The following is a 24,462-nucleotide window of genomic DNA, read 5'->3' as shown; positions in this document are numbered from 1 at the left end:
CACTGTTGCCCAATGTCTGTTTACTATGACATTTATCTGTAGGCTAAAATCACATGATAGTGACTCTAGACTTGTGTTCAAGGTAAACATAAGGTTTAGAGGTAAATTAACCACTAAAACTCCCGGGATGAATAAGTGATTAATAAACTCAGATTATTATTATTATTATTATTATTAAACACTCAAACTCTTTGCTCACGGTATATTTTCGTATACAGATAAGCTTCCTTTCTTTCTAAATATTTTGTTTTGTGCTCGGTATTTATTTTGATCTGTAAATGCTGGTTTTTCTACTACTGCTGTAACACTGTAATTTCCCTCGCTTTCTATATATCTATCTTTCTATCTTCTCTATATTCCTATCTATCTGTCTATCTATCTATTTAAGTGATTTTGCTGGAAGTTAGCTGAAACGTTCTCTTTTTTTTTTTTTTGAAACCCAAAATCTCCTGTTTCACTCTACAGGACCGCCTCCTTGTTCTGATGGAGTGGACTGCTGTTGTCATTATTTATAATGACCCAATTATAATTTAACACTTACATCCGGATTTCTATAAAGCTATTAATATTGCCTGACTGTGAGGAGACGTTTGAAAAAGTTTTCTGACCCCATTTTTAATTAGAGGTGGCTTTTGGTTTGGACGTTTTATTCTGGTTACGCCCCTGGCGTGTGTGAAATGTGATACAAGGTGCTGAATAAACAAACGTGGCAGGGCTGAGAGGTGTGTGTTAATCTCGGGGCTTAAATCTTTAGAACGAGGGTGATGTCAGTCTGCAGAGCTTTAGGATAGAATGGACTGTAAGGGATGAAAACACACTCACACACACACTCACACACACACTCACACCCACACAGTCACTCACACCCACACAGTCACTCACACACCCACACAGTCACACCCACACAGTCACACACACACAGTCACACAGTCTCACACACACACACACACACCCACACACACACTCACACACTCACACACTCACACACTCACACACACACACACACAGTCACACCCACACACACAGTCACACACACAGTCACACACACAGTCACACACACAGTCACACACACAGTCACACCAGGTTTTAGTCTGAGAATGGAGGATGGAGGGGTGAGTGCGTGTCGAGGGGCGGCGGAGGGAGCGAGGTTCAGGACGGACGGACAGACAGACAAAAAGAGAGAGAGCGGCAGTGTGTGTGTTTGCGTACCGATGGCGAGCTGTGGCAGCGTGCACCCCAGCCGCTCGGCGATGGCCTGCAGCTCTTTCAGCTTCGTCTGCTGACGCCGGCCCTCCTCGCTCAAGATCTTGTCCTTCAACCACTGGTAGCCCTGTTAACGACACAGCACACCTGCTCAAAAACAAGGGCCCTGTGCACGCACGCACGCACTCACGCCGCCGCTGCTGCTGCTGCTGCTGCTCTCTCTCTCTCTCTCTCTCACACTCACACACACACCCGAGTACACACACACTCCCAGCAGCGTCTGCGTGAACAAGGGCCTGTTTTTAAACACGTGACTCTGTCTTTCCCAGCACTGACACAGGCAGAACATTTTACACACGTCCCTCTGCCTGTACAGCTTTAAAGGAGCAGTTAGGCAAAAAAAACATTTCAACTATTTTCCTCTCACCGCAAATGTAAGCGTTCAGCCGAGATGTGTTAGGCGTCTGACTCTACGTTCACACTAACGAGTGACGTGTTGATTGCTTGTGGGCGTGGCCTGTCTGGTGTTTTTTTTTTTTTTCTCTTCCCTGAAATGGAGGTAGCCAAAATATACAAGCCTGCACCTATTATACGATTTATACACACCGCTTTAAAAAAACAAACAAACAAACAAAAGAAACATTAAACTTATGTTCCGGCTTCGTACTAGCTTCATTTTCAGATCAGATTAGCAAAGCGAGCTCATTGCGCTAGCGACATACGCTCACCAGAGGCATCAACGATCTCTGCTACTTCCTTCCGAGCTTTATTTTTCTTCTTAACATCTCTACACACGTTTAATAAGAGGTTGACTACTACAGGATAAGATGAAAGCACAGTTAGACATTAAATGGGAGCTGAAAAAACGGCGGACATCATCACATCTAATTTACGACTGAGAAAATCTCAGCTGAAATCGCGTCTTGGTGTCGCACACGTGTGTAAAAAAACGAACATTTACATTTACGGCATTCGGATTCAGACGTCTGTATACGGAGCGAATTACAGAAGAGCTCTGTAGTCTCTACAGAACACATCCTCAGGCTAGTTCACTAGGTCAGAGATACTGATGAGAGTATTTTTAGTTGCTTTTATCAATCTCAACATAGGGTGAGATTTACTTCTCGAACTTACGAATGCCACTTATGTAATTTTGCCGAGGTTTTGCTAAGGAAGCTTCAATAAAAGACGTTTTGTGTTCAGAGATTTTTTTCCAACGTTTCTAAAACTGCAAAGGAAATCAAACGAAGGAAAAGTTTTTAATGATCAAACAAGAGGTTATAAAAATGTAAAAACACTAAAAGTGTATCGTGCTGTTATTATATGACGATATCGATATCGTGACGTCGTATCGCACAGCCTTACATTAATGAAATATGTAACGATTGGAGGATCGGCTACATTTGGGACGAGTGGAAAATTGTGTAAATGTGTGTTTTGCCAAACTGATTCCTTTAAGACTTTAACACACACACACACACACACACAAACACTGATGAGTGTTCGTCACTGAACCCTTTCTGTTCAATTTTTACTTATTACATACATCAAATAATTATAATCAGCATGCATATTTGTGTGTGTGTGTGTGTGTGTGTGTGTGTGTGTGTGTGCTGGGACAGCAGTATATGATTGGTTAAGATTAACAGTGGGAAGGGTCGAGTCTGTTTGATGATCCAAGCATTCATAGATCTGAAAAAAACACAAGACCCATCACTGTCCAGATCACCAGCACAGCGTCGGTTCGTATGGGATCGCACACACAGGTGAGAGCACGGAGCACGGAGCATGAGCGTGGTGTTAGAGCACTGAGGACACGGAGAGGTGAGGGACGAGGTGAACGCTCCAGCCAAGACCTACGGACCAACAGCGATATGATGCTGCATGCCACTTCACTCACACACACACGCACACACGCACACACGCACACGCGCTACTGCACTGGACAAATTCAGGACTTGTGTGAATGTGTGTGTGAGAGTGTGTATGAAAATGATCAGCAGGGCCTAAATGTCCTCCTCAGAGTTACCACAGAGACACGGTCACATGACAAAACTGCTCTGAAGGCTCATGCCACAACAACAAACACAAGAACATTCACAGACGACACACATCCACAAGGAAAAACACCCAAAGCTAGAACCTGGAAGACACGAACACATCCATTAGAGCACCAGAGACACAGAGAACCACGATACGAAGCCACAAATGTTGCAGAAATCTAGAAAAATTTAAAAAAAAAAACAACATGGAGGGAGAAAGAGACTGATGGGAAACGGAGTACCTTGAGAGAGGCGCGAGAGTACGGAGGAACGCCGCTGTCGTATTTCCCTGAGATGATCCCACAGGCCAGCGGGGACCACGTCATTGCCCCTACGCCTGGGGAAAAAACACACACACACACACACACAGTGCGGAAATTCATTGTCCCCTTGTGTAACACATGTGCTAGAGTAGCTTTTCCGTTGCACCTCGAGCGCACCTTCACACACTTATGCCTCTTTCCCGGACTTGTACGCTACACACGAGTGTTTTCCCATCATTCAGCTGTTATTAAACGTGTATTATACTATCGGCCCTAACAACTAATAACGTCGACAATCATCACGAAATGGCAGCGAGATCCAAAACGAATCCACTGAACAGCTCCTCTAGCTAGTTCACTAACATCAGCTTTATTTACTTTAATGCTAGCTGTGGCTGTAGCACTAGGTTTTGCAACAAGCTACAAAACTTCAAAACTTTCAAGCTACAAAACTTTCTCTTCATTGGCTCCAAAACTGTGGAGTTCCCTGCCCTCTGAGATTAGAAGTGCAGCATCTCTTAGTGTTTTTAAATCTTCTCTTAAAACATACTTTTTTGGGGTAGCTTTTCCATGTGATTAATTTGCTGTTATTTATACTGGCTCTGTTAAGAATGATTCTTATTTCTATCTTTGTATTTTATTTTATTGTATCGTTTTAATTTGTATTTCAGTGTATCTTAATTTATGTAAAGCGCTTTGAGATGCTAATTTAAAAGCGCTATATAAAATAAAGTTTATTATTTTTATTATTAAAACAAAGACAGGAAACAAACAAACAAACAAAAAAAAAAAAACTGCTGTTAGCTTATTCGATAGCAAACTAGCGTTAGATAGATATTGGGCGTGCTGATATTCGGCTCTGTGTGTTGAATGTGTTTTGAAAAACCACGCACACGTTATATCTTTTAACTGAGTAAAAATAAAAGCACAAAATACTCAGTATTACTCAGCGTGGTGTGAAGAAGCAGAATTACTCTTAACTGGTTATTTTCCTATAACCGCACAGCCCTGAAGTGTTTTACTCCTTTTATACCGCTGCAATTTTTCATTAATTATTACACAATGACGTTATACTTTTTATTCATTTATACGCAACAGCATGAACAACATTAAAGCAGCTATAAGGAACGTCTGCATTAACGCATCTCACCAGATAACTATATATATGTGATTATTGGGGTTTAGATTTAGGTTTTTTTTCTGGCCTAGTTCAGGTTTGAGGCTCGCTAATGAGCGTATGATTTGTTCGTACCTGAAAGCAAAACACTTACCGATCTTATGAAAGAGCTCGGGCAGCTGCACTTCCACCTTCTCTCTCTGGAACATGTGATACTCGGCCTGCTCGCAGATGGGGGGGATCTGGTTAAACTGCCGCGCCACGGAGTACGCTTCCTGCAAACACCATCGTGAATCTCAGCGTCGGTTTGATTGTTTCAGGTGCTGAATGTTATTGCGCACACGGGGTGGTGAACATGGCGTAGGTGGCTGAAATTGTTCTGTCTGCCTCATGCTGTTTTTGGTGACTGATAAATTCAACATCAAAGCAGTAACGGCGATTTAACGGGCTCGTATCGAATCGCTCCTAGCCGAGGCGGATTTGCGTCTCCTGCGCAGGCTGGGAGCGCTCGCCGCCTGTGCCACCTGAGACATCTGATAACGTTGGAGAGGTCAGAGAGGAGGAGTTAGCGTGACGGGAGGAAGCTGAAGTGACTCACCATTATCTCCATGGGACTCCAGCGGGACGTGCCCCAGTACATCGCCATTCCCTGGTTGATCACGTGGGTCATCGCTCGCACCGTCTCTGCAAACCATCAGAGCAGATTGACCCAAATTCACACAACTGTCTAAATACTGATGGATCATTTCACCCCAGGAGAAAAATTACCGAAAGAAAAGAGATTGATTTTCTGGTTTTTTTTTTTTTTTTTAAAGAAGCACAGTCTTAATGAAGTATTTGACAGATTGCACTGAAATGAGGTTGCAGCTCTAATCAATACAAACAAAGCAAAACAAAATCAACAACCTCCAGGCTCGGGGGTTATTTAGTAAACAAGAAGCGTGCATGAAAATCAAAAAAAGCGTCTGTACTAATTATTATATTCGATGCTTGCGTTGGCTGAGAAAAAGAGTCTGGAGAAATCATTTACATCTATTTCTCTGGCAGCCATGTTTGATTACGAGTGTGTCGAGGAGACACGGATAAACGCGGAGCGATTTAGACGCTTGTACGGCACGACGGAATACAAACACCACACGCTCCGGGGCTGAGCTGTGCGCTAACGTGTGACCTCGGTGAACTTTCAAAAGGGCAGCTGGAGAAACAAAAGAGGAAAAAAAAAAAAAAAAGGTAAAAGTGTGTCTCCGTCTAAAAAGACCAGTCGGGTTTCATTGCTATGTTAAAATCCATAAGGCAGAGGTCTCCGAGTTCAACAAGGTCTTGATAGGAAAGTTCACACACACACATTTCCACAGGGAAGAGTTTCATAAAAAAAAGAAAAAAAAGAAAGAAAAAGAAAAAGTGAAGCATGGTATTTACATAAAGCGGGATCTGCTCATTCTGGGAACGTTCACTAAAGAGCATGTGAAACACTCGCACCGAGGCATTTAGGATGTTTAGATTTACTCATGAACGGGAAACAGTCATGAAATTAAGATTCTCTGAAGGTACACATCGATATTCGTTGCATTTCTCCTCACATTGTACAATCGCCGCTATTTTCAGGAGGACAGACCGCGTCAATGTTATTGTGTCTTTGCTTCATTAATTAAGAAGATTTTTTTAAACGTTTAATCTGATAAATCGGCAGCGCTCAGACTCGTCGCTACACACACTACCTCTTGAACGAGCAGCAGCGCAGCGGATCCTCCCTGTCACGCTGCCTCGGAGCGATTTTAGCTGATGCGACGTGACAGCTGGGAAATTCATCTCGGCAGCAAGTATTACTAACATCGTCAGACGTTATCAACTAATCGTCTCTATTATGACAGTTTTTTATTTCTCCTCCTGATGAAACCCACTGAGATCTTTTACCCACATGGATGTGAAGACCCGTTTATTCTCTTCCTGAAGTAACGCGAGTAATTTTAGCCATCTTTCACCTCTAGTTACGTTTGTGTCGTGCAGCGAAGCTAGAAATTCAGTCTCAAGTGTCGCAACCGCATCAGAAAAATTGTTATCTGTTCGATATCAGCAAAAATGTTGGACAGGATATCGGAGAAAACATATCGGATGTCCTGGAAAAAGTGGATCCGATAATTGGATTTGGAAGAGAAGTTTATTTTTGGAACTGGAAATATTTACATACAAGTTTTCTTTTTCTGTTTTTTATTATATTTATACTTCATTATATAGTGATTTCTGTGTGAAAGACTTTAAAAGTGTTTCAGTTAAAATAAAAAAACGTTTAAAGCTTAGTAGTTTTTTATAGAAAACAATATCAAATGAGTATAAGTTTCGGCTGATAGTCAAGGCTTCGGTATCGGTATCAGAAAACGGCGATGCCTCCATCACAAGTCAATTCCTTCCTGTTACACATTTGCAAGCTTGAAATTCCCTTAAAGTCCTCAAACAGGAAGGAAGCTATTAAAGAAAAACTATTTCAGACATTTGACCTAGCTGTGACCTTGACCGTGTTTGGATCAACACTCGTACACAGTGATGGAAAAGTGACTAATATGATACCAGATACTTGTAGTGGAGACTGAGAGGGAATCTGATCTAAAGCTGTTCCACTTCAGGGGATTTACGGCCTAAAAAAAAACATTTTCATTGTTTTTAACGTCTTTCGTTACTAGATGGACAGTTTAACGTCTGACTTTTACAAGTTGTACAAGTGGATAAACTGTTGGTAGGGGAATAAATGGAATTGTTTTGGACGGGAAAAACGCTATCATTCTAAATAAATTTAGTGTCAGAAAATTTAGTGGGACGGCTGATTAACAGCCACAAAAAAAAAAAAAAAAAAAGAAAAAATGGAGAAAAAGTGCAGAAATATCAATTTTATGGAAACAAGCTGCAAATGCTTTTTTTTTTTGACGTGTTTTCAGTCAGTAGGAACTTACCTTGAAACATAAAAGCTATCGGCCACTCAGATAAATGAACCTTTATATTATGTGTAAATACTTACATTAACTTTAAACATTGACGTGAGACATGTTATTAATAAAAAGTGAATTTTTATACTGTTAGAGTTACACTGTTCATCAGCAGTCTCACCTTCCATGGGCGTGTTGGGGTCGGGTCTGTTAGCAAACACCACGTCCACGTAGTCTAACTGCAATCTCTCCAGTGAAGCTTTTAACCCTGTGGAGTTTCACACACCGCGTTAACACGCGTTTAAATCGCCGTCACGCCGTCAGGTCGCATAACAGAGCAACACATCACTGTCACATCGCAGTCTGAACCCATTTCACTGCAGTAAACCTCTCTCTCTCTCTCTCTCTCTCTCACACACACACACACACACACACACACACACACACACACCTATACCGAGACACGTACACACACGTGCATACACACTGTATAACATTTCCTTTGGTATATTAATGAGTGCAGTGTGTCGTCCTGCTATAAACACAGTCACCACAAAATAAACAACAAAAACTAAAAAAAAAATCTTGGTTAAAAAAAGCGAGAATCGTAATTTTTATAATAAACCTGTGATTCATGCATTTATGCACTTACAGTAATATTTTATTCTCTAATATTTAGCTCTAAATTTATTTTAATGCAATAAATTTAAGCCCCGCCCCCAAACACAGAGTTAGATTGACTCCTACTTTCTGTATTTTGCTCACTGTAATGTTAAGATGGTTTAAAATAACTGTTTAAAAAAATAAAATAAAATAAAATGCCAATAAAACACCGCCATGGGGAAAAAAAACATGACATCAGTACGTGGCTGTTGGAATTAAAGTAGTAAAAAAAAAAAAAAGAAAAGAAAAGAAGGTTTATGCTTTTAGTGACACAATGACGATTTGACATAAAAGATAGTATCTAAAAAAACACTTAAATTTATACTTTTTTGCTTTTAAATTGGTAAATATTATAAAAACAAGAACAGTATTTAAAATGATTTAGACAGTGCTGATATATAAAGGGTGATATCGAGCTTTTCTGTACTTCACTGTAACAGAAACCTTCAGCTCACAGATGACCGACTTCTCCTAGGAGCGAGAGACTTTAATTAAAAATGACTCTCTCTCGCTCTCTCTCTCGCTCTCTCTCTCTGTCTGTCTCTCTCGCTCTCTCTCTCTGTCTCTCTCTCTCGCTCTCTCTCTCGCTCTCTCTCTCGCTCTCTCTCTCGCTCTCTCTCTCTGTCTGTCTCTCTCGCTCTCTCTCTCTGTCTCTCTCTCTCTCTCTCTCTCGCTCTCTCTCTCTCGCTCTCTCTGTCTCTCTCTCTCTCGCTCTCTCTCTCGCTCTCTCTCTCGCTCTCTCTCTCGCTCTCTCTCTCGCTCTCTCTCTCTCTCAGCATTAATAAGTGTAACTCTGGGCACGGTGTCGTGTGTCGTTCTGGAGTTAGACTCACCTTCTATTATGTGCTTCCTGGAAAGTCCTCTTTCAGTCTCTGCCCTGAGAGAACGTTAAAAACAACGAGGTTCTGCTGTTACTTTATTCAAGATAATTCTACAAATATTATTTTAATGGTTTAAAAAAAAAATCATAATGATCAGCGTACACTCTCAAAATTACACTGGATTAAATAAGTGGAAGACTATAAATATATTTAGCATTTCTAAATCAAGCTTGGCTTTAACTGAACGTTTAAGAATGGCATTTTATCACAGCACATGTTTAACATTCAACACAAAAGAAAAGTGGGGTCTGGTGAAGGGGCATTTTTTTTAATTTAGTTAGAGTAAAATAGAAATATAGAAATCACAACCTACCTATATATATATATATATCATGAAAGTTATTGTATTTATTACTGTGGTATTAGTTTGGCTAATATCTTAATCTGAATGAGTTTAATCCAAACCTCACTAACACGAACATTAAAGTTAAATAAAATCTAATCTGTTTGAACAGACAAAAATTATTTTAAAAAATCTAACTAATGTCACAGGGGTCCGTAGAATTCATTTTACAGTTAAAGAAGTCAAGCTTGCTGTATCGCCTTCCCAGAATATTAATTTTATTGTTTACGTTTACAAATCATTAAGCAGATTAACCTCGAACTTTGACCTTTCCTGCCTCGTGTCGAAGACGCGTACAGTCCTGTGATTATGCTACGATTCTTCAGATTGGAAAAATGACTGTGTCCTGTCATGAATATATTGCTGGATATTTAAAAACTAAGGACTTACAAGATACAAATTCCTTCAAACAGTGTAAAATACAGCACGGGGTGATGTGTATTAATATTTAATAACTGTTTTATTACAGGGCTTGAAGGCATTTTTTTTTTTTTTTACAATAACCCACAAAATGGTGCGACGTCCAGAAAGATAAATTATTCAACTAGGAAAAAGAGATCATACGAAACAACTGGTACAAAATCAGACCTCAGCATCCAATCAACATTCAAATCTACTCGAGTATTAGATTTAGTTTTGTAAAAGAACTGACGTAACTCAGATACTCCCTTAAAACCAAACCAAAGGATCAAAAAGAACATACTTTCCACCCCAGAATATTTTTGTGGTGATCACTAAACTGGAGCGTCTGCAGAGAGAGAGAGAGAGAGAGAGAGAGAGAGAGAGAGAGAGAGAGAGAGAGAGGGAGAGAGAGAGAACAGTACATGAAAAAAATGTTAATGACTTGTATTTAACACAGCAGCTCAAACTACAAGACACAGAAAAATAAGATTTAAATGTCTCAAATGCTAATAAATGCATAGCTTATTTTCAAAACACACACACACACACACACACACACACACACACACACCTAGAAAGAACCGTTACTTTCTGCTTTATCACTCGAGCCCAGACAGATTAATTTCTAAACTCTGATTTTTAATAAGCACGTGGAGACGCTTTAACCGCATTAAGAGATCAGCTGGTAACCAACTGAGCGTCTGATCCATTACTCAATACTCTGATACGCTGCTGCTGCTGCTAGCGTTAATGTTTCACGCGCACGTCGTATTGTTGTCGTCCCACGGCTTTTCCACTGAGCTGAGAAACATTAATTTTTGTAGATGGTATCGTTATTATTACTATTATTATAATTTTTTTTGTTAGTATTTATTGATTATCCTTATTGAATCAGAGTCACTGAACCGTTTTGTGACAAAATTTAATTTGGTGAGAAATTAAACTCATTCACTGTAGTTGGGTTTTTTTCCCCTTTTATATTCTGCTTTTGTTTTCAGAAGTATATCTGTTGTGAGGAGATGCGTCTCTTTAAAGAGGAAAATCTAATGTAACACGATGTTCAGAGGATCCTCAGTAAAATGATTGTATTTTTTATCTCTTTTAAGAAAGAACACTGTACATTAGGCATGTTGACTCTGAATAAACATGTCCAAAAAAAAAAAACAAAAAAAAAAACTCATCTTCATACCTCCATCCTTTCTTCTTTATGATGTTGCCCAGCACCACCTCGGCCCTGGAACAGCGAGAGAGAGAGAGAGAGAGAGAGAGAGAGAGAGAGAGAGATGGTCTAGATCACACACATCTATCAAATAAACAGAAGTAGTGTTGCGTGCGTTGCCAGTACACTCGTTACTAAACGCCTGACGTTAAATCATCTTTACGTTGCACAGTCAGTCTTCTCAACTTCCTGTCTTTGCATAATGCTGTTTGGATTAGTCTTTATGCTCCTGCTGTTCTGTTCTCTCTCGTCATTTATACCGCTCGCTGTATTCATTACGCTCGGCTGCACATTTTGTTCATCGATGTTATCTTCCTCTTTGGGCCACGTGCATCGTTTTCAACTTTAACTCTGTCCAGCTGTTGAGGTTTTTTTTTTCTCTTTTTTTCAGACCTATAGCGATCATATAATAATAACTTCACCGATACATCCCTGGAAAAGTCTGTTAATTTACGTTACAGCATAACACAAAGCTTCTCTCTCTGTTCTCTCCGGTGTGACCGAACATCACAAACACAACAGAGACAGAAATGTAACGGATGTGGCAGGTTTCTTAATTTCAGCTCCATTCATATCTGCTTAGCTCTGCCCCATTTCCCTAAAACACAAAACATGCAGAATATGTAGTTCTTACAAGTTTAGTGTGATCATTTTGAGAAAACAGGAAGGCTGGTCAAAATGTTGATTTGCCACTCAAGCAACCAGCTGCTTCAAAAATTACAAACTTGAACTTTTCTCTCTCCAACATGACAAACTTTCACCTCTGTTGAAATAATACAAGTCAGACTAGAAAGGAGGAGAAGTGTTATACATAAAAAGTGTTATACGCACACACACACACACAGTTTTATATTAGTACCTAGCTTAGGTTTAGGTTGAACAAGGTTAAAGTGCACATAAAGTGGCTTAAGGGTGTTGAATTGATTCCGTATGTTGACGTTTTGAAACAGGAAGTGATTGGAGACTCGGGACTCCATCAGTGGACAGTGGATAGATTTTAACCAACTGGACTTTTTGCAAAAATTGTGATGAATTTATTGGTTGCACAACTGCACTATTTGTCCATATAGTACACAATAATAGAAGGGATTTATTTATAATCGCACTATCCGTTGCACCCAGATGAGGATGGTTCCCTTTTTGAGCCTGGTTCCTCTCAAGGTTTCTTCCTCATATCATCTCAGGGAGTTTTTCCTCACCACCGTCACCTCTGGCTTCCTCATTAGGGATAAATTCATATAGTTACAATATATTTTTTTTGTGAATCCATTTATTTCTGTAAAGCTGCTTTGTGACGATGTCCATTGATAAAAGTGCTATACAAATAAAATTGCATTGAATTGATTTATTTCCATTCCGGTCAACAGCATTCGACATTACACTCTAAACAAACGTAATCGCACCAAGCTTTAATGTTGCGGATTGAGGAGACAAGGAAGACATCCTGAACACGAGTGTGGGTTTGTTTTAAAAGTAAGACTGTGTGTGTGTGTGTGTGTGTGTGTGTGTGTTTGGTGTCAGTGATGACGGATCATCTCCAGGAAGGAAGTCGTCAGCTTCTGCGTGAATTATAAACATTATTTGTTTACCAACTATGAACACTATGGAGCACAGGCAGAATTTATGTCTTTGGAGAAGAGAGATTCCTCAAAGTGTTTCATCAGATGAAAGATTTTGCCCCTGAGTGCAGGAAAAGTCGGTGGCGTTACTGCATAATGTGTCTACGGCGCCGAGACGCCATCATTTAAATGGACTAGAAATCAGAAAATGAACAATAAGTACCATCACTGCTTTTTTTTTTCCCCTCTGCAGATCTTTTTCTCTGCACACTCAGCTGAGCACCGCTGACAGCTCATTTGCTGAGACTCTTTATGGCAGTTAATAGGAGCGCCGTGGCTGCTAATTGGCCCCCGGAGTGTGTCTGATCGGAGCCTGATATCTGCCATACGAGCGGGAGCTCCACCACGCGCTCAACACGTCAGACAGGACAAGCTGTCCTGCTGAAACGTGGCCTCCTCGATCTGCAGATCCTCGTCCCCTCCAACCTTCTGTCTCAAATTTTGCTGGTTTTGAACACCCTCTCCTATTCGGCTGATCTTCTGAAGAGAAGAGAAGAGAAGAGAAGAGGAGCTCCATTGCAGATGTCCAATTAGTCTGACCCTCGGGTCTCTTCTCGCCCTTCAGTCGTGATCTTTTCAGAGAGCGGCCAATCAGCAAGATTCTCACGTTAGCCGAGGTTCTAATGGGAGGTTCTGCTAAATGCATCTCAGTTCAACATCTATGTGTTAACACTTCAGTCACGTCTTGGCTGCTTTGAGGATCTGGAATGCCAGGACGTTCCGAGTCGTTAGGCGTTAGCAGAAATAAAAGATAAACGTGCGCTGAAATCATCTGCAAGTAAGATTTCAGAGTGAGTTTGGGTGAGAACGTTGTGTAATAGAGATGGAGATGGAGGCAGACGGGCGTGTGGGCGGCACAGCCTGTGTTTTTGTTTGGTTATGCGAGAAGGAGAGAAAGACTAAGAGCGAGAGGTTACATGTGTGTGTGTGTGTGTGTGTGTGTGGACGTCTTGTGCCAGGGTGAATATTTACTCCAGGGTGTCGTGGTTCGCATGTGCGAGATCACTGCCTTCAGGCGTTCCAAACACCATCCGCTAGAAACCACACACACACACACACACACACACACACACATACACACACACGCGCGCCACCCCTCTTCTCTCCATCCACCCACTCCATCAGAGCCGATGTTTAGCACTAAGCTAACTACAGAACGCAATTCATTTTGCTTGCTAATAAAGCATCGTGTCAGACTGCTCTTCACGTTCACACACACACACACACACACACACTCGCTGAATCTTCCGAGCCGTGCTCGTAGCGCAAGTCTGCAGGGAACGGAGGCGAGGATCAGGCGGTTAGAGGAATTCACTGCTCACGGCGTTTTAGGCTGCGTTTCTGAGGTCACTGCTTCCTGCGGTAAGGAGGACGGAAATGTCTCCAGACAACTAAGTGCACTGGAAAATATTTAATAAGGTCATCAGTCTGTGTAGCTTCATTACTGATCTGATGTTTTGGAAAACAGTAAAGGGGTAGAGCATGTGCAAAGCTCAGAAGCACACTATAAGGCTGAAGGGTTTGTGGAAATCTGACCGTCACACCCGGACGCGTGATGGTTGCTGAACGTCCCGTTCCAGATTCAGCTGTCTGGGGAAGAACCACATGTGGGTGTGATGGTCAGGTGTCCACATACTTTTGGCCATATAGTGTACAAGTTTGAATTCAAAATATATTCATATATTCCAAATATTCAGAAGCAAGATTCACAATGGAATGTTTTCCCATTTTTCACTTCCAGCTCCTAAATTATTATTTTTTGGCTAAATGATCCTTATTCCATACATATTCATACAGTTTATTTTAATGATGTATAAATTTTTTACTTGAACATGTATAGATAAAGAACATCAGCAAAATATTAAAAGTAAGTGATTAATTTCCACCATTTATCGTCGTGTAGGTAAATCTGAAAAGACATTTTATTGGATATATATTTTGCGACATGTAGGTTGTATAATACCGTGTTATACAGCGAGCGTACAGAGCGGATCGACTCAGAGGTTCCCAAAATATTTGCGCAAATGACTTTAAATGGAATGATGAACATTCCACTGTCGTCGTGATTGTTGCCATGAGCCGCGTCTCAAAGAAAAAACTCTGATCGTACATTCAAAGGTCTTTACTACATCCAGAAAATCCAGAAGCCTTGTACACAAAACAGACTTTTTGTTAGGTTTGATCGCGACTTAAGAGGTTTTTAAAATTCGAACCCTACTCGATAATCGAATGGTACGCGAGTATGTGATTTGCGACTGCGCAAGTTTGTTTAGTGAAGGTAGATGGCCTGGGAAATTTGTCCATTTTCATTGCTGAACTACGCCTTAGTGCTGCATGTCAGGGTAGAGAAAGGACTGAACTCTCTGAATTACACTCTTCATTTAAATGTTCGAATGTGGCTCCCAGTAACATTTCAAAATGTTCTCACGCAAAATCCACCTTCATAGTCAGAGCAATAACTCTTGTATTACTTCATAAAATAAATGAATAAAACAAAAGAGGGGGATTGTGAGCTTGTCTCACGACCTCGTTTGGAAATGAAACCCTGCTTGGGGAACCCCTGGGCTAACTGCATGCTGGAGTCGAACACTGAACCTTTCCTTTTTAATACACAATATTACAGCCCTGGTGTAGCGTGTCTCAATATAACTCCGAGATCATTATTACACCAATTATGAATATGATACTTGAGCATGTAAGCACAATTTAGTATGAATTACAAACAATTAAGGAGCTTTCACAAGCTGAAATTGTGTCTATAATTATTTTTTTCCCTGAATGCGACGTTGAGTTCAATTCATTATAAAACAGAAGAGTTTAGTGATTCTTGTAAAAGAGTTTAAAGGTTTTAGATTTAAGCTTCCTCAGGAAGTGCTTTCCTATCAGTTCGCCGTCCTCTCGCAGCATGTCTGGTTTAGTAAACCACGGCAAAGCGCACTCTTGGAGCACAGTAATGACTCCAGGTTGTGTCATTTCATACGTGGAGAAAATTAATCCCTCAGGTTCATCCCTCTAATAAGAAAGGCTGATGATATACCGATAGTTAAATCTGACCTGACCAGTTTGTTCTTCATTAAAGGAATTTTTTTTTTTACGGATTTGACCTTTAGCCTTGCGTGACGAATTCTGTGCCACTTCCGTGACCTTTGGATGGTTTTTCCACCGGAGTTCATACAAAAAAACAACAACAACGAAACAAAAACAAACAAAAACACTGATTTCAACAAACATCGATGATTCAGTCTGATTATATGACTAGTTCGGGGTTAGGCTGGAACACAGACATATGCTCCAGACTATGGTGAATGGACTAAATACGACATGGCGAGGAGTTCTGGCTCACTCACTTTCCTGCAGCGTAGACCTCAGCCGTGTCGAACAGATTGATCCCGTTCTCGTAAGCCAGAGTCATCAGCTGTTCGGCCATCTGCCGGAGATGAAAAGAGGAGGAGAGGGAAAACGGGGGAAGAGCTGCTTCAGTCTCTTTAATTCAAAGCTCTCTTAGCTACTGTTTTTAACAGTTACAGTTATTATTTCAAACCAAGCTGTCTTAAGTGTAAAGTGTGTTTTCGTGAGATCTTACCTCGTCTGTGATCTGACCTCCAAACGTCACCCATGTTCCTGTAGAAAAAAACCCTTCAAATCACTTCCTGCTGTCCGTAAAGCTAAACCGCTTCACATTTCTAAATAAAATACACTGTTCTGAAGAGCTTTCCTCTAATCCACAGACAAGCACAACCCTAATCATCTCTCAAAGGCAACAGTGCACATGAAGAAGGCACAAGAAAACATTAGCAGCACCTAGAGTTAAAGGTGCAATAGGTAATTTTTTCTTAATAGTACAATTAACCTGGAAAATATTTCAGAACATGATGAAAATGATTGCTTAAGCTATAGCATCAGTACAAGCGTATTATGCGGATTAGAAAACTCGTTTGGAAAAGTAATCGTTCCGGTAAGCGCCCAGCGCAGCCAGATAATTTTACTGTGAGCACAAAAACCATGCTGTGCTTCTGAATAAACTTAATGACGAAAAACGTAGCGAAACTACAACAAACCTTTTTAGCTTATTATTATTATTATTATTATTATTATTATTATTTTTTGCCGAGATGGAAAAAAAAATCCGTGCATGGATGGAAATAGAAAGGGTGGGTTCAGGAAAATCGTTCCAAAGTTAAACTTCACTGACTTAACGGCTAGAGCTCTAATCTTGACTAATGCACCTTTAAAGGGAAAAAAACAAAACAAAAAAAAACACCCACAATCTGGTAGCTACTAACAACTGCTTTGCCCAAGCCCCGCCCCTTTTCCTTGTAGCTCTATTTGGATGGGGTTGTCTGTAATATTTTACATCTCCTCTGAGATAAAGGGACGAATTTCTGGATGATAGCGTCACACATGCTGCGGCACAACCAGCCTGAAAATATTTTTATACGTAAGGTTTTTATTTTCTTTTTTTTTTTTTCCTGATAATGGTCTCCCAGCATACGCAGTACAGACGAAGTTATACAACCTATAGCACATAAGAGATTCCTCCAATTTAGCGAGTTGCAGGGGTCAAAAAAATGCAAGAGGCAGCATCTAGCATCTGCTTGCAAAATTACTGAAGCGTCGATCTGGATGGGATTCGAATGATGTAATTTTCTCAGGGGAGCACGGAAAGTCACAAGTCACAGAAAGCACTTACCTAAGCCAAGGCACGACACCCTCAGTCCAGACTTCCCAAGGTTTCTGTAAAGAGAAAAAAATAAACATTTCATTAGATTTGCTCTCCTGTTTTTCAAATGACATAGCTGCAGCTCACAACGGATATCAGAGATCTCAGGAAAAATCTTCATCATCCCAGGTATCAGCAATCAGATTAGATACAGATTGGACATTACTCGTATTAAATCCAGTTGCAGTGAATCTGATTTTGAAACCAGCTGCAATCTGAGGACGTGCTTCATGGAAAATCAGGCTCGTCTTCTCCAACAACAGAACCAGTCATGAAATAAACTCGGATTGTTAGGGTAATCGCGTAGGTCGGATTACATCGTCAGCTGAATACGTTAAATAATTAAATATATTAAATACATTAAAGTAAATGTTCCTAAGCTTTGTGGTCAGCTAATGGTGCACGGCTAGACAATATTGACTGGATCTCCCTGCTAAGCTCACAGCTCCGTCACGGCGGCTCCGCAAGAAGGAAACTCGGCTTCGAGACAATTTACAGAGTAAGATGAACCCCGTTATCCGGACACTGCGCCAGACTGATCGGGTTAGGTATAATTTCAGAAGAACTGCGAGATACACTACCAACTTGGCTAATTGCTAAAAGAAAATGGCTGACTAGTGACACACATCCTCTTCTACCTCAATTCTAGCATCACTACTAGGGGTTGCACAGACTAGTTGATTAATTCTTTCACTGTTGGTCGCTGTGGGAATGTTGACGAGTAGGTGAGGTGGGGGAAAAAATAAAAATAAAAAAACAGTGAGGCAGAAAATATTTCAGAATAAATAAAGCCGATTCTACCATCGATTGCACAAGACTATGCTGGGAAATGTCTTTTTTTTAATGTCTAATAATTTTGTTCTGCTTTAATGTACGGCTAACCCTGATATCACTTTGTATAAAATGTAGAGCTGAGCACAAGACTGTTTTATAATCCTTAAGGAATTCCTTCAGCAGTTAATTCTGTCATCCTTCAAAGCTAAATAAAATCTGTGCACTGTTACAGAGTGAATTCGGTCATGACCAGCGCTGTGTGAAAGAGCGCTTTCGGAGCCGCGAGTTGCGCATCACTATCCAATCGCATTCGGCTAGTTTAGAGTCAGATCAGTGGTGCATTCTGGTTCAGAGAGATCGATCCAGACTCGCTTTCGGACACTACTGAGGTCGGAGTCGAATGTGGCAGAAAAAGACTCACCTGTAGACATCAAATCCTCCAACCATCATTAGCTTAATAATAACGACGAGCTTCCATGCTGCGCACTTTCAGTTTCAGAATCAGTGATCTGACCTACCAACTCATTCACAAGCGTGAATTTTAAGAATTGGTCCTTAAACAGTGCAACGTGACACACAAATTTATTATTTTGCACAGTTCTTGCACTGATTTGTTTACTCTTGTGGCCTGTAGCCTGTGTGGCTGTTAATTGAACTGCAGATTGACACTTTCTAAAAATGGTGATGTCCTGAAACATATTCTGCTTTAACTATTTTTCTTTTATTTACTTGTGGACTAGCAAAAGTTCTATTAAAAGTATTAGTAGTCCTTACACCCTCTAGCCAGTATCAGTCCAGGTAATTATAAAAAAAAAAATAAAAAGACAGACCTAGTGAGGTCACTTCAGGAGAACTGATTTCTGTCTCACTAAGGACACGGTGTTGCAGTACTGAGAGAAACAGCAGCTGAAGAAATGCTCAGGGAGCCTAAAGGTACAGGGATAAGCAGTGAGGAAACCGGCTGCTCTGCAGGATGCTGAACGCGGCAGATGGGAGGCGTCACGAGACGAGACACGGCTGTCTCCCTTATCAGTTAAACCACTCACCTCCTCGTCAGGAAGTCTCAAGTGGAAAGCGGGAATTTTTCCTCAACATCTGCCTACCGTCAAGCTTCTGGACTCCCGGGATTTCATCTCGTTCAAATTCTGCTGCTGAAAAATTCCGACCTCCGCGTAGACTTTCAACGGATTTGCCTCATTCTTCTAATGAAAAGTTCACTATTAAAAGTAAAGTGTGCTTGGGTCGACGTTCTTATCTACAAAATGTTTCTTTGGTGCTCAGTAGCGTGTGCCAAAAGCACAGGGTTTGCAAAGGCGATGATATCGAGTTATTATCTAACATGGAAGAACATTGATCTGATGTAATGATGTCCTGAGGCAAGCAGAACGAAAAAAATGAGACGAAAAAAATGTCAGTTTTTATTCAGCATGTACAGGAATAATAAAGTGTATTGGGGATTAAGGATGATCCAGCACGCTGCCTGAGTAGGAGTATGAGAGAAAACATGTAGGCCTCTGTGTATCTGTGTGTGTGTGTTTATGTGTGTGTGTGTTTATGTGTGTGTGTGTGTGTGTGTGAGAGACAGAATTCGTGGGTGTGTGCATAAAAAATTGGGAACATGTAGGAGGGCAGTGAGTGAAGCGATGCTCAGTAAAAACAATTTCAGTCTTTATGGAAAGCACACAAAGTAAAACAAAACCTCTGGAGAGAATTTTTAACCCATAAAGCAGTAGGATATTTGGCGTGTCACTACAGTTAATGACTGCTTTTTATTTATCGGCCTGCGGTAAGAGAGGACAACCTGCTTAACTGTAGCACTGGGAGAGTTTCAGTGTTAATTGCAGGTCAGTGTTAATGACAATAACGTGTTTAGAAATTCGTAAGAGAAAGGAGGAGGGCGATGTTTTACTAATGACACTCATTACACTTCTGCACAGAAAACAGGTGCATCCTATTTGCTGGTGTGGAGTCATTTGTTTTGAAAACTAACTCTCCATTTTAATGCAGAAGTTTGGGTTTGTCGTGATTACAGAAGTGGAAACATTTCTAAAAATCCTGACCACAGAAAGCGTCAGTGTGGGCTCTCGAGTGGAGCAACAGGAAAGATGGCAAGCTCGAATTCCGACGACGCCACAGCTGTCCTTGGATCAGAGTCCAGGACAGCCAAATCGGTTGTGGTCTCCGGGTGGGAGGGAGGGGCATACTCTCTCTGCCCTGTCAATCACAGAGACACTAGCCAATCATGTGCGTCTGTGAGCTTAAGTATGCAGAAGAGGGCGGATAGCGCGCTCCTCCGAATGCATTACGCTGCACTGTGAGCAGCAGTTGGAAAAACAGACTTGGTTGGAAGCACGTGTTAGTCTTCGCCCTCCCCAGGTGGTAGCTGTCGCATGACAAGGAGATATTTTCATATGTGCGCCAAATAAAAGTAAGAAAACACAAAAGTCTCATAAATAATAAGCAGCTCTTCCATTTTTCCTTCTTGTTTTCAATTGGCTCACAAGACCGAAGTTTGTGAATTCACAGGTCAAAGTTCACCTAGATAAAGTCAGTGCTGTTACAAATAGCAAATGCACGTCTTTCTCATCACGTGTCCTTTCTCCTTCAGTGAATCTGCATTTCTGTTGGGGGAATTTTATTCGTGGCTGGTCAGATGGTCTAAGAGAAGTGTACGAGTTACGACTGAACCTTGGCACATCTGGTGTAGGCAAAAAAACAAACAAAAAAAATAAAAATAAAAAAAAGATCTGGTCTTCCAAGAATTGTTCACCAAGAATACTGCAGGACTTTCATTAACTTGTTCTGGTGCTTGATCTTCAACTTGATCTTCTGGAAATCTGACAACTAAGATAAAGTCAAACTGTCTACAGATATTCAGCTAAAAACATTTTGTGCAGATGTAGCAATGATGTGAAAATTTTAGTGGATCAACCAAATTTGGATAACGTAACGACTTTCAGATTTAGCCTCCTTTTACACTGAAGGGCTTCTAAAAGAGACCGAGTCACTACGTCACAGAATCGCTCCTGCTAGTTTGACTGGCATCGTGTGCACTCGGAGAAAAAATAAACCTCCTGCCCGTGCTCTTGTGGCTGTATCTCTTTTGTTAGCGCTGTGTCACGCTGAATATTTAATGCCGGAGCTAAATACTGCATGATGGACAGTCACATTGGCTTTGGAACAGAAAGAGATTGGGTTCACACACACACACACACACACACACACACACACACACACACACACAGTGTGGCAAGTTAGAAGGTCAGCTGTGTCTTTTAACGTGGATAATGATGAACAGTGCACTCAGGCGATCTGCTGGAGTTTCGATAACGTGAAAACGAGAGGTTACTGATGGAGTCTGGGTTAAAGTCCAGTTTAAAGGTCGTAGTGTCAGAGATTCTGGCAGCTGAAAATTTTCACGGTGAAGTGTAGATTAGACAGGAAGTAGGAGTCTAATTTACGGAGTATTAGAGCAACAAAATCAGCCTGATCATGCCTCTGGTAGGAGTGGGAGATAAAAATGACGATAATATCCGATACACGATATGCGGCGTAATATTTACATTTACTAAGGCGAGTGAAACAATACCAATAAAAAAAAAAATAATAAATCGGGAAATCTCAAATCAAGGATACGTTTATTTAATATCTACAAAATTAAATTTAACACCTAAAAGGAGGAGAAATAAAAATTTTTGTGAAAAAAATTCTGCACAGTTTTTAAATTCTGTACAAAATTTAATCAAATCAACTGCGTCCAATCAGAATCAGAAAGAATTTTGTCAGACAATAAATATTTTACTCGCACAGAAATTGACTTGGCTGTTGCTTTAACACTAACTAAAGACTAACCTGGAGCAAAGCGTAAGACACGGGTACAGGGGAAAAGTAAAAACAAAAACAAGCAGAACCCGACGCCAGTGGCATGGGCGATGACGTTTCTGCCACCAACAAGTCTAAACCTTCTTGCTACTAATGTGTAAATACGCTTAAAATACCCTTCAAACATGAAGGAGGTTATCGAAGAGAAACAATTTCACCTTGCTGTGACCTTGATCCTGTTTGGATCGATTCCAAAATCTATAAATATAATTTCATATAAATCCTACAAACATTCAACCACTTGTTTCTGAGATCGTGAAAAGAAAACCGGAAAACACAAGATAAAAAATATGCCTTCAGAACTAAAATAAATTAGTATGATATTCGTTATAATAAACATATGTATATAAAGACAGATATCGCAAAGATAAACGAAAACAAATATATACAACTCTATAGTGTGTTCAAACAAACAATTTGCTGCTATTACGAGCGAGTCTCAAAAAACGCGACATAAAATTGCAACTTAATTTTTTTCTAGATGAATCAAGACGGCGCTGGAATACTGGAGCATTGAATGATATAGCAATTATGTAAAAAAAATAAAAATAAATAAATAAACAGTGACACCTATTTGCAATAAACAATACCAGTTTTCATTTGACTCAAAGACTCTTTTTTGCTAAAAGAGAATCACTGACATGATTACACATGTACGACAGACATACACATTAAAAAAGAGCTGTTACTATAGAAACAATAACGTGTTAGAACGAGTGCATTAATATAAACTTCTGATTTGTCGCTGCACTACTGTCAGAGCCGCTGTTACAGAAAATTAATCAACACCTTCTGGCCAATCAACAGCACCGTGGTGGAAAATAGATTTTTTTTTTTTAAACAGACATATGATTGAACTGATCCTCCATCTCACCATCTTGTCATATGAAAGACGTGTGATGATTTAATAGAGGAGGAAATTTGGAGCAGATCGGTCCAATTAGCAGCTACGTCTAATTAAAGACGGTCGATTAACAGTTGAGCAAAACTGAGGACGCGTTCGAGGCGGGGGATCTCGACACGCAGGGTGAGATTTCAAATCGCTCTGTATAGAATGCAGAAGGAGTGTGTAGGGTATCGAGTTTGCAGTTTTCCACGCTGCTGGAACCTGATCTCCGTCTGCTGCAGCGTAAAAACCACAGGAAGAAAAACTTTGTGCTTCGGTTATTAAAGCTTAACTGATTATACCCTGCCAAACACTCGCTCTAAAATCTTCTCGACGCGACGGTTCACAAAACACCGCCCAAGTTTATTCTATACTCCTAATTTTTCAGGTAATATAACATTACATGTCACACACACACACACACACACACACACTGGTCTATCTATAGACACACTGGGCTTGTTTTAATAAACAGATCGACACCGTATCCTGAAACAGATCAGGTAATTCATCAATGATTCAGTGGTGGCCATTAATACAAGTTGAAACAGATTATTAATATTACATTCAATACTAAAAGACAAGCGCTACACAAAGCACTCACAGTAAATTAACTCGTCTGTTGCAGTAACGCAAAATTTGTGTGGAGATGAGTAATGATCTATTTCTAGAGCATGAAAAAGACTGACATTCTGTCCAATAAAAACACAGATATGTGCAATAACACACACACAGCTGCTGAAACGGAGGTGTGTGTGTGTGTGTGTGTGTGTGTGGGATGGGTAAGTTTCACTAAGCTTCATGGCGAGGTGCCGTGTGTATTTGCTCTTCAACATCCATGTAGCCATATTTCATGTAGGAGTATTAAAGCTGGAACAGGAATAGTGCGCACCACGAGTACTGTAAAATCTCAACACGCCTACTCATTAACACTTACAGTGTACTATCACCTCGCTGCGTTCACCACCATGCACCATCACGCACTGAAATCACTGCAAAGTCAGAACAGCAAGAAGATACGAGCTTCTTTAAGCAAAAACCTGCGTTTTATATTTCCATTTCCGACCCAAAACACCGTTCCATTCCATTTCCGACCCAAAACACCGTTCCATTTCCATTTCCGACCCAAAACACTGTTCCATTCCATTTGCGACCCAAAACACCGTTCCATTTCCATTTCCGACCCAAAACACCGTTCCATTCCATTTCCGACCCAAAACACCGTTCCATTCCATTTCCGACCCAAAACACCGTTCCATTTCCATTTCCGACCCAAAACACCGTTCCATTTCCATTTCCGACCCAAAACACCGTTCCATTCCATTTCCGACCCAAAACACCGTTCCATTCCATTTCCGACCCAAAACACCGTTCCATTCCATTTCCGACCCAAAACACCGTTCCATTTCCATTTCCGACCCAAAACACCGTTCCATTTCCATTTCCGACCCAAAACACCGTTCCATTTCCATTTCCGACCCAAAACACACACTGTTCCATTTCCATTTCCGACCCAAAACACCGTTCCAT

General features: G+C 40.7%; 1 protein-coding gene across 5 annotated transcripts in view; it reads right to left on the bottom strand.

Annotated features, from left to right (window-relative positions):
- Nucleotides 1–24,462, bottom strand: part of kcnab2a (potassium voltage-gated channel subfamily A regulatory beta subunit 2a) — a 97,395-nt gene that overhangs the window by 8,954 nt on the left and 63,979 nt on the right. For 4 of the 5 annotated variants that reach the window (XM_026932662.3, XM_026932666.3, XM_026932664.3 and 1 more), the window contains 11 exons: nucleotides 17,361–17,404; nucleotides 16,254–16,291; nucleotides 16,018–16,097; nucleotides 11,022–11,066; nucleotides 10,134–10,178; nucleotides 9,040–9,083; nucleotides 7,725–7,811; nucleotides 5,224–5,309; nucleotides 4,780–4,900; nucleotides 3,488–3,582; nucleotides 1,210–1,330 (listed from right to left, as the gene is read on the bottom strand). In XM_026932662.3, the coding sequence (XP_026788463.1) occupies nucleotides 1,210–1,330; nucleotides 3,488–3,582; nucleotides 4,780–4,900; nucleotides 5,224–5,309; nucleotides 7,725–7,811; nucleotides 9,040–9,083; nucleotides 10,134–10,178; nucleotides 11,022–11,066; nucleotides 16,018–16,097; nucleotides 16,254–16,291; nucleotides 17,361–17,404 (806 nt within the window). Of the gene's footprint in view, nucleotides 1–1,209; nucleotides 1,331–1,728; nucleotides 3,347–3,487; nucleotides 3,583–4,779; nucleotides 4,901–5,223; nucleotides 5,310–7,724; nucleotides 7,812–9,039; nucleotides 9,084–10,133; nucleotides 10,179–11,021; nucleotides 11,067–16,017; nucleotides 16,098–16,253; nucleotides 16,292–17,360; nucleotides 17,405–24,462 lie in introns of those variants that run through there. The other variant, XM_026932665.3, reaches the window with a different exon arrangement.

The sequence above is a fragment of the Pangasianodon hypophthalmus genome, chromosome 20, assembly GCF_027358585.1.
Source record: "Pangasianodon hypophthalmus isolate fPanHyp1 chromosome 20, fPanHyp1.pri, whole genome shotgun sequence".
NCBI classification, from domain to species: Eukaryota; Metazoa; Chordata; class Actinopteri; order Siluriformes; family Pangasiidae; genus Pangasianodon; species Pangasianodon hypophthalmus.
Note: the sequence above shows the minus strand (reverse complement) of the source record. Positions and strands in the feature narration are given on the sequence as shown.